The sequence below is a fragment of the Nomia melanderi genome, chromosome 2 (genome assembly GCF_051020985.1).
Source record: "Nomia melanderi isolate GNS246 chromosome 2, iyNomMela1, whole genome shotgun sequence".
Classification (NCBI taxonomy): domain Eukaryota; kingdom Metazoa; phylum Arthropoda; class Insecta; order Hymenoptera; family Halictidae; genus Nomia; species Nomia melanderi.
The window spans coordinates 4,252,348-4,266,383 of record NC_135000.1 but is presented as its reverse complement, the minus strand read 5'-3'; the positions used below and the strand labels follow the sequence as shown (position 1 = coordinate 4,266,383).

The 14,036-nt window shown below is 35.4% G+C and overlaps 1 protein-coding gene across 2 annotated transcripts in view; it reads right to left on the bottom strand.

The window, feature by feature from the left end:
- The window catches only part of LOC116425847 (metabotropic glycine receptor), a 277,989-nt gene that overhangs the window by 158,169 nt on the left and 105,784 nt on the right, over positions 1-14,036 (bottom strand). For both annotated transcript variants that reach the window (XR_012997961.1, XM_031974063.2), the window contains exon 4: positions 13,315-13,458. Coding sequence is in view for 1 of the 2 variants with exons in the window: in XM_031974063.2 (XP_031829923.1) it covers positions 13,315-13,458 (144 nt within the window). In the remaining variant the exon portion in view is untranslated. The remainder of the gene's footprint in view (positions 1-13,314; positions 13,459-14,036) is intronic.

Here is a 14,036-nt window from a genome sequence, read left to right as displayed (position 1 = left end):
TCGATCACCGGAAGCCTCGGGGGTTTGGCTGATTCCGCGCGAGTAAATTTAGAAAACGGTCAAACCGGCCGCGCCGTTTCCTTCCCGGCGTTGGCGGCCGCGTCTAACGAGCCGTTTCCGTAATCGACCGGGCTATTTGTTTCGTTCGTCCGCCGGAAGCTCGACGCTTTTTTTTTTTAAGGCATCGATCGCGCCAGCATAAATCAAGCTTCTTCCGTTTCCGATCGTCTCTTCGCTACAGCTTGCTGAAATTGTTTCGCCATTTTTGTCTTACTGGTACTAGTGAAATAATGAATTAATCCTTTGCGGACGAATGTTCGAAGACTAAGTTGCAAATACGATTCAATCACTAAAATAGTAAGAGATGAGCAGGTAGTTTTTGTTTTTGTATTAATTAACTAATCGAAATATAATTTAGCTTCTGATGAAGGTTCTGCATATTTGAAACAAGGTCTTCAAAGAGTTAAACAAAAGTTAGTAACCTACTTTCATTTATTATTATTTATACTGATATGTATTATTAATATCTTTTGTATATTTTTTTGTATAATAGTATGTGTATATGATAATGGGTTTATGAGTATATAAAGTATTATTATTATTATTATTAGTATTATTGTTATGTAATGTCTTAGAATTATAGTGATATATATTGTTATCATTGATTTACTGTATGTTATTATCAAAGAATTACTATTATCAATATTATCATTAACAGTCTGTAATTATTATTAACAACTTATAAATATAAATAATGATAATATAATAAGTTCATAAGTTGTAAACAATAATAATCAGAAGTTACTAATAACATGTTACAATATAAGATTGTAGAAACATAATTACTTACATTACTGCTATTATCATTACTATTACTACATCTCTACTATTATATTTTTCTGGAACCTTAACACTAGAACTACCGAACAGTCAAATTGACTTTTTGAAATTTTTCTGTGGAAACTCAAACAGTGCGACTATTGAGATTTCTATTGATTTACATTTCAGTTTGCCTATTGTTGAATCAATTTCTATAGTAATTTCTCAGAGGACTATCTGTTCTGCTTTTAGTAATTGTTGAAGAAGCAATCAGGAATTGATCATTTTGACCTCTCTGGTAGTTCTAGTGTTAAGAAGCGTTCTAGATCGAGGCTCGATAGATCGGTAGAATACGCCGGTAACTCGTTTTTCTCGGATTCCGATCACGAGTACCGCGAACTCTAATGCTGATTCCCCGCGACGAATTCTAATCAGAAGGCAATCAGGATTGGACTGCAGCGAGAAACTTGCCAGGAGAGACGTTTAATCAGAAATGACAAGCCTGTCATAGAAGACGAACAGCGAGGTAGCGATATCGATGATTCGCTGTTACGCCACCGGGGGGGTAGGTACACGTTCGATTATCGTCGATCCGGCGCGAATCGAAATTGCATGCTGCGACGACGACACGTTCGATAGATCGGCGAATGCACGGTTGGATACATTTCTCGTTCTGAGTAACAGTTCCTGCACGGTGTTCCTTCGGGGTTACGACCGGGTTTGTTTGCCATTCGCGGAGCAGGATTCGAAACTCGTTGAAGACGAGAAGCAGATTTCTTTTTTAGGTTCACCGAGTTGGATGAGGATATTTATTTTTATGCGAGGAACGAGGTACTGTATCTAGAGACCATAAAGAAGTACGTTTTATTGGGTAAAATGGTGGAAAAATTGGACTTGGTTCATTAAAGGCTGATATGTACTACTTGGCTGGTCAGGAATTGGTTTGTACTACTTGTTCGACCAAACTTCGAGATGTACTAGTTGTGTGAGAAGAAATGTAAATACACCACTTGTTGGTGGAGAAATAGATAGGTGGCACTTGTCTGACTTGATGTGTAGATACACTACTCGTTTGACCATGTGATCTAGATATAGCATTTGATTAAGACAGTTTCTACGTGCACGTCGGACTAGATGTCTATGCATACCACTTGTTTGACCGGGAATTTAGATATATTGTATCGCTGGAGCTTTGGATATATGCCTTGGACGATTATATAGTAATATAATACAATAGTAATATTATAAGGTACAGTAATATAATACTATATACTATTGTATTATAATTTATTATATAATAATTACTATTGTATTGCTATTACTATATAGTAATTACTATTGTATTACTATTACTATATAGTAGTTATTATTGCATTGCTATTACTATATAGTAGTTACTATTGTATTACTATTACTATATAGTAATTACTATGGCATTGCTATTACTATATAGTAATTACTATTGTATTACTATTCTATTATAATACTGTATAGTAATATAACACTATATAGTATACTATATAGTAATTCAAGATAGTAGCAAAATAACATAATACAATAACAAATGACACATACAATTCCTCTAATCACAATTCAACACACATTAATCGTCCAACTAAACACATTCACCCACTTCTTACACCAAACCTCCAAACACACCCCTCGTCAAACTAACCAGCAATTAATACTACTTATCGAACCAGCTTCCTAAAAATTCCCCTTGACCGAACAAACACCCACACGCTCCACTCACTGAACCAAAAACTGACCTACGCCACTCGCCTGACCACACATCAACCTACACTACTTCCCAGACCAAACATCTAAGCACACTCCTTGTCTATCTAAGCTCCAATTAATACTACTTATCAAACCAGCCTTTGAAAAGCTCCCCTCGTCTGACCGAGCACCAACACACTCCACTTATTCATCCAAACACTGACCTATGACACTTGTCCGACCGTGAACCGACCTATACTACTTGCCTCTCCAAACATCAACCTCCGCCACTTCCCTGCTCAAAAACCGACCCAAATTCCAGTCTCCCCAAGGAGAGCCGACCCTCGAACCTCTCCTGTGTCTAAAGGCAACGTCCTTGCTCCGGAATTAATGGGTTGTAAAAATTTTCCCGGAGCCCGATGATAAAAGACTCCATCGATTCCGTCGGACACCCGATGCACCTATGTTCCCATTCGCGTCACAGAGCACTTCCCATCAGCTGGGTGGCACGGTATTCGTTTCCGTTCCGCCTATTCGTGTCATTCGTTTCCAGCCACCCTCCTCCACCCCCGTCGCTCGCCCCTTGGCCTTTTGCAGGATCCACGCTTACCATTCGCCGGCGTTACGTACAGGCTCAACGCGGGCCACTCGAAAACAGTGTTGAGTTGGAGACGGGTGGGGGAAGGTAATGGAAATTTCTGCTACGTCCCCGTGGCCGAGGGAGGAAAAAAGGGAAGGGTATCGAAGGATTGTGTAATCTGCAAATGAGAATCCCGACCTCTCCAAAGCCTCGCCCTTGGAATCGAGTTTCCTGGGGTGATAGGTAAATAAATGAAAAATTGCTGGACGTGTTACGTCACTGACGGTACTCCTTGGTCCCTGATTTCTTTTTTTTTGAGTTCAGAGCGTACGGATTTTGAACTACTCGGGGAAGAGAAGATTGATGGGATATTGTTGAGTGGATTGGCACGATACAATTATTGTGCAATTATTATTATTATTTGTTGAGTTGTATTACTATAGATTCTGATATTATTATTGTTACTATATGATTTGTTATTTTTACTGTTATTATTTGCTAAGTTATATATATATTATTTATTATATTCATTATTATAGTGCGTTATAAATAATGTTACTATTATTATATTAGTAATTATATATGGAAGAATAACTATAAACGCAATTTTACTTTGCACAAAGGCAATTATCTTAGAAATTCATAAACTAATATATAAGATAACCATTTTCATAGAAATTAGTTTTCTGCGCAATATTTGAGAATCTTTCATCGTTAATAATCTAAGAATTTTTTATTTTGATGAGTTAAGTGATTCAATTATGTACTGGCGGATGCAGTTTGCAGTGGGCCAAGTCGTACTATTCATAGAATCAAGAACAGCTTGGCAACATTGTGCATTTGTTTTAATTAAACGGTTCCAGGGGAGAATATTCGCTCGGTGTATTCCCCTACGTGTTCCAATGTGGGGTAACGCGTAAGGGACCGGACGAAGATGCTTTCAAATATGGAGATCACGATCACGTTAAGTTCTTGGAACAACGGTGCTACCTGCACGAGACGCAAACAACGCCAAGTGTCGGGAAACTGTTCTCCGGATGTACTTGGAAGTTCCTCTGGGAGGCATCACGCGAGGCTACGACTCGAATTCGTAATGAAAACCGAAACGACGCTTGGAGGAATCGGTGTAATCCATTTTTATCGCCTATTGTCTGCTTCACTACCGAAATTCCATTCCTGAGGTATGGAACCTCTTTCAATGTTAAACGTTTAAGTTCCCTTCGATAACCAAAGTTACAGATCAAGACATTACCTTTGTTTCTGTAGCAATTTTGAAATCAAAGATAAATATTCTTATGTCGTACAATTTCTCACGTCGAAATATATACATTAAAAATTAGTAAATGTTTATTGATGTCAGTATATTTTTAACATTACTAGGACGCGACTTCTTATTTTTAATATTTTTTAGTTTTAATAGTGTGTATTGTAGGAATAGAATAATAAGGAAAAATGTATGAATAGGTAATATTAATTTTTATTATTTTTAAAAAATGTTTATATTTTATTACTATTGTGTTATTTCAAAATGAATACTTTCCTTTGCATTTTGTAGTGTTGGTGTTCATTTAATTTCTTATACTTCCTTCGTGTTCTTTAATTTTCGTTTACGCTAATAGTGAAATAATTAAAAAATGTTTATTTTCGATAATTGTTATTTCGAAGAGTCCTTGTTGATATTGTAAATGTTTCTCATAGTGATGAGAAGGAATAATTTTCGTTAGCTATAGTGAGCAGTGTTATATTAATAATTGATGATTTGTCGGTGTCGAATTGTTCCTAGAATTTAATAATTAGTTAACTGGAAATGGCTGGTGAGCTCAGGATGCTTTCGGAGTCCTACATTTGATTCAACCCGTGGCCACCGACCCGTCGCATATGGGCCTGATTAACAATCGGCGCACATCGGTGAACTACAATGGCGTTTTCCCCGCAAAACGGTAATCATCGCGATGCAACGCTCATTTCGCCCGATAGATCGCCAGATCCCGCATAGGATCGATCCCTTCCCATCACGATTCCGCGGAAGTGCGTCCCACTATCTGGATGCACTCGAAAAAATGCTCAAGAATAAAAGAAAGACACGAAACTATGTCAAGAAAAATGGCACAATTTTGTTCTTAATTTTTAATTCAAAAAATTGTGAAAAATAAATGAAGTACATAGAATGATATAAGCAAAAATGGTACAATTTTTAAAACAAAATTTTCAACTCGATAAAATGCTTCAAAATGAAAGGGAGGCACGAAACGATGTCAAGAAAATTAGCACAATTCTTTTTTAATTTTCAAAACGAAAAATTTTTAAAAATAAAAGAGGAACATAGAATGATATGAGCAAAAATGGCACAATTTTTCAAACACAATTTTGAACTGAGAAAAATATTCAAAAATATAAGAAAGATACCAAAAAACATGAATAAAAATGGAACAATTGTTTAAAAAATATTTTATACTCAGAGAAATGTTTAAAAATAGAGTAAAACGGAAAATAGCGTTAAAAACAATAGTAGAATCTTTTAAAAAATATTCTTCATTGAAAAAAATCATTGTAAGGTGTTTTAAAATAATATACTCATATTACAATTGCTTACTATAATGGAAAAATTCACACTTTTATAGAGAAGCTTCGATACGTTCTCTCACGCGGATGGTTGATTACCAGTTACATCAGAATTAATTGCAATTACAGTATTGTGCAATAAATGAGACTGGAAAGGCTTGAATTTTATTTACTTATCGAACGTTAATTAAAAGCTGGACATCACACTAAAAATTAATTAAATACCTTCGGCAAAGAGCACGTCCCATTGAAAAATTTCATCCGAATGGATTATTAAACCTGAATGTCCAGCGATGAAAGTGAACTGATTGAAATTTTAATAAAATTGTTGATGGAGTTTATTCAGTGCAATCCTGGATGCAGATTGTACGAAAGGTCGTGTCGGATCATGCGAGGGACAATATAAAACATAAAATAGAAAAAAATATGAAATGTAAAATATAAAGTGCGAGGTATAAAATCTTAAACACAAAATATATGATGTAAAATACAAAACGTAACTCGTGCAGCATGAAATATACAAGATATGAGATATAAAATACAAAACGTACGGTGCAGAATATAAAACGTAAGAGATATAAAATGTAGAACATAAAATATAACCTAAATCAATACTTGTAAGCAATAATTGAAGAGAACGATTGCAATGTCTTAAAAGGAGCTATTTACAACGTTGATGATGAACGAAAAATAGGTTGCAATTAACACAGATACAGGAGGAAAAATTAAAACCGGAAACAACAGTATTTTCTCCTCGAATGATCAGACAAGTTTCCTGGCAAGTTGCCAGAGCAACAAATGTTATGTCTTCTACAAACAGTTGGCACTGGACACCGGAAGCACGAAGGTCGAATAGACTGACACTGGGACCAGAATTTCAGCGATTTTTCATTCGTCGTTGTTGTTGTATCTCATCTCTCTTTTCCTCGTTCTAACTAAACAAGTTATAGTTTCGAAACTGTTTCCGCTCGAATGGAATGAATTTCTGTTTTTTCCCCATCCTTACTTTTTGGACACCGGGTATACCGAGAGTGCTTTGCAATTAGTAGCACAATTAAGGATGAAGCGATTGTGCGACGTGAAAGGCGTATCAAGTATAGCATAAAATTTGAGAGGAAATCTAATTTTGAAATACCTTCAGCAGAGACCCACAGAGTGAGCCGCTTAAAATTGGAACTTAATGTGTCCTTGTTGCTTTTAGTAGTGTAATCAAATTGGTAGGGAAGAATCTAATAATAGTTTTGCCACGGCTCGGGAGAGCATTTTCTTCTTTAAGTAGCGGAAAGTTTTGTTTCACTGAAAATAATCACTGTATTTTAGATTCTAATTTTATTAGGATCACCCTGTATAAATTATGCATAAGTAATATTGGACGTTTCTACTTAGAAGTATACTATGTTTTCATGGTTATCAAGTGATCATAAATGAATGTGAAGTGAAACTATCGTTGGTTATATAGAAATGTGTTTAGAAGTAGAATGTGTCTGATATGGTCAGACACACTAGAACATATTTATTTTAAATATATTACTGTGCATTCGAATGGCAATACTGAAGAAACCCAAAATTATTTCTATAATATTTCATCTTGTATGTTAAAAACTATAATAAACACCTGGAGAAGGTTATTAAAACTATTTGTATATCATTAAATACTTTAAATTAATACTTATTAAAACATTTTTCAATTTCTATTAAAATAACAAAATGCCATGAACAACATACAAATTAGTGTATTTTTTGTAACAAGACAATTTTTACTAAATAAGAATATTTTTGAAGCGCACTATCATGATTTCTTAAATAATTTCTTTTGAAAACCTTTTTTATACCTTTTTTATTTTTTGAATCAATGTATAGACTTTCCAAGTTTTTTTTTCGAAGGAAGCATTCATTCAATATCGACAATGTTCATATACATTTTTTTATTTTCTTTTTCTTTTTCTTTTTCTTTTTACTACTTGCGTAACGCCCAGTATACCGATGAACGAACGGCCGTCAATTCGTTCGTTCTTCATCGGGAAAGTGGATATCGACAGCGGCAACGCTGTCGTCCATATTGTCATCGGGAGTTAGGCATCCCAGGGCGATTTGACGCGGCACACCTGCTACGGACAGCGGAACGATTTTCCATTGGCGGTTAAGCGAAACGTTGTTAATTTGACGACCCACTGTCGACATTTCGAGCGGATCTCTTTTGTCGTCGACCCTGTTACCTTCGCCGTGTTTCCCGCGCATAGAACTGTCGCTCGACGATCGAAAACGAAGGGAAAACTTCGCAGCCAATCGCCGAACTCAACCGCAAAAAATACATTACCTCGCTCGATACACGAAATTCAATGACCGAGTCGACGCTGAGGTAAAACTTTCCCTGGAAGTGTAGTGAAAATTTGAGGACGTAAAAATCTGAATTTGACATTTTTGCAGATTTGAAGATTTGAAATGTTGGTAATTTGAAGATTTGAAAATTTAGAGGTTTAAAGATATGGAAATTTGGAGATTTCAAAATATGAAGATGTGAAGGTTTGAATGTTTGAATGTTTTAATGTTTGAAGATTTGAAGATTTGAAGATATGAAGATTTGAAGATTTGAAGATTTGAAGATTTGAAGATTTGAAGATTTAACGATTTGAATATTCGGAGGTTTGAAGGTTTGAAAGTTTGAAAGTTTGAAAGTTTCAAAGTTTAACAATTTGAAGACCTGGAAATTTGAACATTTGGTAATTGGTATTTTGGTAATTTGGTAATTTGGTAATTCGGTAATTTAATAATTTGGTAATTTGGTAATTTGAAAATTTGAAAATTTGAAAAATCACAACAACAAAAATATTCAAATTGAGAACCACTTTTAACATAACCTCTCTCGACTACAGATCGAAGACTAACACACCTATCACTCTAAATCAACAGCTACACCCACAAAAAAAGTTACAGATCCCAAAAGAATCAGCAGGCCATCAAATATTGAACAATCCCGAACAAAATCCACCAAAAAGATCTCCATCAGAACACAAAATATTAAAGACTCGTGTAATTTACGATTCGGGGTAGCTAGCAACATGTCCGACGATAATTTGAAAATTGATAACGCACGTACCACCGGCAGCAGCGGCGCCATGAATCTTTCATATGCACGCTCCACATCCCTCGGGGATTGCCAACCAAAGAAAAGCAAGCTTCCTCTGGTTTCCCTGCAATTTTTCAACGAAACAACGCCTTCCATCGTCAATCCTCGGAACTCCCGTTCGAAAAAGGGCAGAATATTTTTGAAAGCAACCCTAATGATATTTTCCCTAAGCATCCTTTGAATTGGCACGTGACGTGGGGTTTGTTTTCTATGCTCGTCACAGGAAATGTACGAGCGGCAAAAGAGAGGGAGGGAGACAGGTTGCGGAAAAAGGAGGCGCGGAGGTGCGGCGACGTGAAATTAATTTTACGCCATCTACGTGGCTTTGCAAGCGAATGCGGCCGGGTGTTAACAGGCGGCCGGGGATAAAATTCAATTTGGCAGGGTACCCGTGATAGCGTGATACCCTGTCACCGAGTAAATTAAAACCGTCTTGTTTCTTTTACCCGTCCCCCTCACTGACCCGTTACGTCGCGGCTTATCGCGTTATCATCGACGGAGGAAGGGCACTGGCGACATCGATTTCCACGGTGACGTGGACCGGACAACCCTTTCACAGTTTCCTCTCTACCTGTCAGGTGTCCCTCTGAATGTTCAGGTAAGTTGAGGAATTTTTAATGAACTTACCTTCGATGGTTTCGAAGTTGACTTAGGAGATGTTTGACGATGTTTGGTAAGATTTGATAGTGTTATGTATGAATTTTATAGGGATTAGTTATAAATAATATAATGGTAACGAATATTTTAGGGGAATATGGAAGTCTTTCGGTTGCGGTGATATTGTATTTGAATGCTATCGTGTTTGATAAGAATATGAATACTGAATTTTGGGGATTTCGTGAGAAATGTTTATTTATAGGTTAATAAATAAAGGTACGTGGGAAATGTGAAAACGGGAGGTCGTATTGGGGAAATTGAATAGAATTTGTGGAATGACACTTTTTCGTGCGGAGCTTCGTTGGTGAGATAAACGTGACAAGATTGGTCGAACGTTTCAGTTTACTAGCTACGTCTGATCATAGCCAGACACTTCTACTTATTGCAAAGTTATTGCGAAGCTAATCATTATCCACAATATCCTTACACGACTCGATGATCAATAAGTTCAACGTTCAACAGGAAAGCAACAACACTACACTGTCGTCTACTCGCAGCAAGTAGAAACATCCAGAAACGATCAGACACGCAATTAACGCAAAAACGGTGCCTCTCACGAAAAAACACCTCTCCACACTTTCTCTTCTATTTACCCCGCGCAACCACCTCCCGTAAGGTTCACCCCCCAAATCGCAACCCTGTCGGAGTTATTCCCATCAATACCCCAGAATCCATCAACAAAAGCGAATTAACTGCAACTTCTCCGGTTCGAGGCGAAGGATTCTCAACTTTCCCCCCCAATTCTCGACCAGGTAACGCCGTGTCTTTCGGCACAAAAGAAAATAAGATTACCAACTCCCGAGTTTAGCGAAGTCCTTTCTTCAAATTAGCATTTCAACGGACAAAGAATCCCGCGGGGTCTCGTGAACACTTCGACCAGTCGCTTTCGCGTGTTGCATATTAAAATAAACCCCTCGCCCCCTTTCCAGCCCCCTCGGTCACGTAACCGTCGCTTCTGGTTATCGAAAGGTTAATCCTTCACCGAGCTGTCAACGGGAATATTAATTACCGTCAAGGACGGTCTGCAATGCTTGCCCTTTGTACAAATGCCTGCTCGTTTATCAAGGACCCCGGGATGGGGGTGGGGGGTACACGGACTCTCATTAAGCCGTGTTAATTTTCCAAGGTTCCGCGTGACCCTCGGCTGATCGCTCGCTGACATGAACCCTTTCGCACGGTGGACCCATCTCGTGAATTATTCGCGACGATGGTTCTCGGCTGACGCTTCAAATTGAATTGACCGCTGTTCCGGGGTGGATAATTCGGAACCATTTGTGTGCGGTTTGTTGCGGATTGGCGGTTTCGGTGGTTCAAGGTCAGAGGGCAGGGGAAGGGGTAGCGGTTGACGCGGGTTTGTATTGTACTACGGGAATTTTGGGGTTGATATTGGTGGATTTCATTGGAAACTTTTGTGATCTGAAATGGGACTGTTGATATGAGATTTTAGTGGAGATTTTTGTGAAGTTATCAATGAAGTTATTGTAATAATTGATCATTGGTGAAGTTATAAGAGAAGTTACTGTAATAATTGTTATTGGTAATTGAAAGAGGAGCAAATCACTTTTTATTCATTTAGAAAATGAGATATGAAAATGAACTTGCTGTTTAAACAGCATGGAAGAATGAAAAGATAAGTAAATTTTTAAATAACTAAAGTCCTAGTTCTCCTTTTAACTGTTTTTAATGTAACAATAGTAACAGCAAAATAACCAAAACTGTTGTCCAAGCACAAGAAAGCCACGTCAGCAACTGTAGCCAACTATAGACTCCAGAATGACGCAGAAACACGTCAGCGGCTGCCAACATGTTAATAATCTGCCACCAAGGTCTCTATAGATCCTCAATCAGATTAAAGGCTGGTGCAGTAGTCGCGGTAAATAATACTAATCTACAGAATGCAACTTTTTTTTTTGTCTCAAAAGGTTTAATGGAATATCATAACAGTATTTCTTATGTATATGTATTTCTTATATAAATCAATATCTTTTTTTAATTCAAATTTCCTTTGAACATTTCTTATGTATTAATTATGAAAGTTACTGAAACTGTTTTTGCACAGCACTATTTCTAATAAATATTTCTTTTCACTGGCAATGGGTCTATCTCGCAGACAGCTGCTTCAAGACACGTGAATGCAGTTGAGTGTTCGCCAAAAAGTCTTCAGTTTCAATGGGAACGGGTGGAAAAATGGGAGAAAGAAGAGGACTAGGTCGAGCAACACTCGGAGGACCATTCAGCGCCAGCCGAAAGGTGTTTAAGCGTCCGCCGCTATCTGGAAACTGATTTATGGCCGAGTTGCTTCGCGATCACCGCAAGAAAGGGATTAGTATGAATATTCCGTGACCTGGAAGTAATGGCGTCGCGACGTAATTTGTTCACGATTTTTACCGGGCTGCTCGCGACGTTGACAAATCGCTGTTAAGTTGTCTTCTAATCTACCTTCGTGAATCCTTGGATTTCGAAAATATACACGGTGTGTCCTTCGCTCGAGAATTGTGAATTATGGACTTGTGTAATGATGTGTTGACATTTTATGTCGTACACGGAGGATGTGTATGTTTAGACTTTTGTAAAATATTTATATTGTATATTTGTTTATATTATATCTATGTTGTAATATAACTTTATACATATATATATATATATAATATTATTATTATTGAACTCCCATAATTTATTGTTAATGAATACCTTAATAAAGTATACATTAATCAAACGATAACATGAAAAAAAGTATTTATTTTAATTATTCTTTTTTACCGCCAATATTAAATTATATTTGAGATCAAATTAAGTGTATTTTAATATATATTATAATAAGTGCATTTTAAAATTATATAGAAGTTCAATATCCTTATAGAATTATAATTGACAATTTAAACTCTTGACTTCTAAAGAATATTTAAATTAACGAATTCAATTATAACTTCGGTATTAACATTACTTTCAGCACCGTGAAAAAATTATTAAAGACAAAAATTCAGATAGGTTTTTCATAAATTTTCACTGTACAGAGATCGGAAATGTAATTAATAATCTTCTTGATATCTAATTATTATGAAGGAATAATGCTCGTGAGAAATATTGTAATATAATGAAAGGATTTAATGCGATTTATTAAAGATTCCATTCTGCTTTTGAAATCAATTCGAGGAAATTTCTGTCTGCCACCTCAGCTTCTATATAATTCCGTGATAATTAAAATAAATTATGTCTGCGACAATTAAAGCAGGTATTACTAAAAACGGAGTCTTTTTACGTTTTTCTTTTTAATGGTAGCAAGTTCTTTGCTAACGAGTTATCAAAGGGACATATAACAACATAATTCAATCATTTAGCTTTAATTAGTATCTCAGAGATAATTTTATACTCGTAAATATTTTTAAATAGATTTCACGGACAGCTATGCAATCTCTAGTTCCTAGTTACAATTAATAATCCTCTCGAAACCAGTGAGAAATATCATTAATTAATAAGGCAGTGGCACATTAAATTTGAATCAGCTTATTGTTTTCGAAAACAAATTTTTGAATCATTCATTTATAGTATTAATTATTTCGTGAATTTCAAATTTGCGATGTTTCACGAATTGTTTTCAAATTAAGATTATAATTCTATGTAAATAATTTCTGTCTATAATTCTGTGAGATTATCTAAACGTATAGAAGATAATCGAAGGTTCTATTTTAACATAAAAAGATATATGTATATTTCATTAACATGAAATAACTAAAATTGTAATCTAGTATTAATAATTACAAATTATGATGACTATATCGAGTAATTATGCATCATATATAGGTTGATATAAATAATTAGAAATTAATGAAAAGAAATTAATAACACTCACCATCATCAGTTTCTCGTATTCTTCCTCGATCACGGTGCCATTGTAATATCGATTCATCGACTTCGTATCGGGATAATAAAATCCACGCTTGCAGATGCATCGGTAGCTCCCACGACGAAATCCCAAACCTGGTATGGCGATGCACTAGAATCAAAATTACATGTTCATTAAATTATTAAAAACTTAAAAATTTTAAAGCTGAAAAGATTGTTGAAAAATGATTGATTCTAGACATTTAAAATATTTGTTAACCTTTTGTTTTAAATGAAAGTTAAAATTTGTTGAATTTAATTATTAACATACATATTAAAAAAGTTGAAGTTCTGTAAATTGATTATCTTTACTATTATTCATTACTATATACTACATAACAGTTTATAAAAATAACCAATGGTAAAGTATATATACAATGTATAGTTATTTTGAAGATCCAATGTTTAGCAATTTATAAAAATATCCAGTGATAAAATAAATATACAATATATAGTTATTTTGAAGATCCAATGTTTAGCAATTTATAAAAATATCCAGTGATAAAATAAATATACAATATATAGTTATTTTGAAGATCGAAAGTTTAACAATTTATAAAAATATTCAGTGTTAAAATAACTATACAATATATAGTTATTTTGAACATTCAAAGTTTACCAATTTATAAAAATATCCAGTGATGAAGTAAATATACAATATATAGTTATTTTAAGTATCCAAAGTTTACC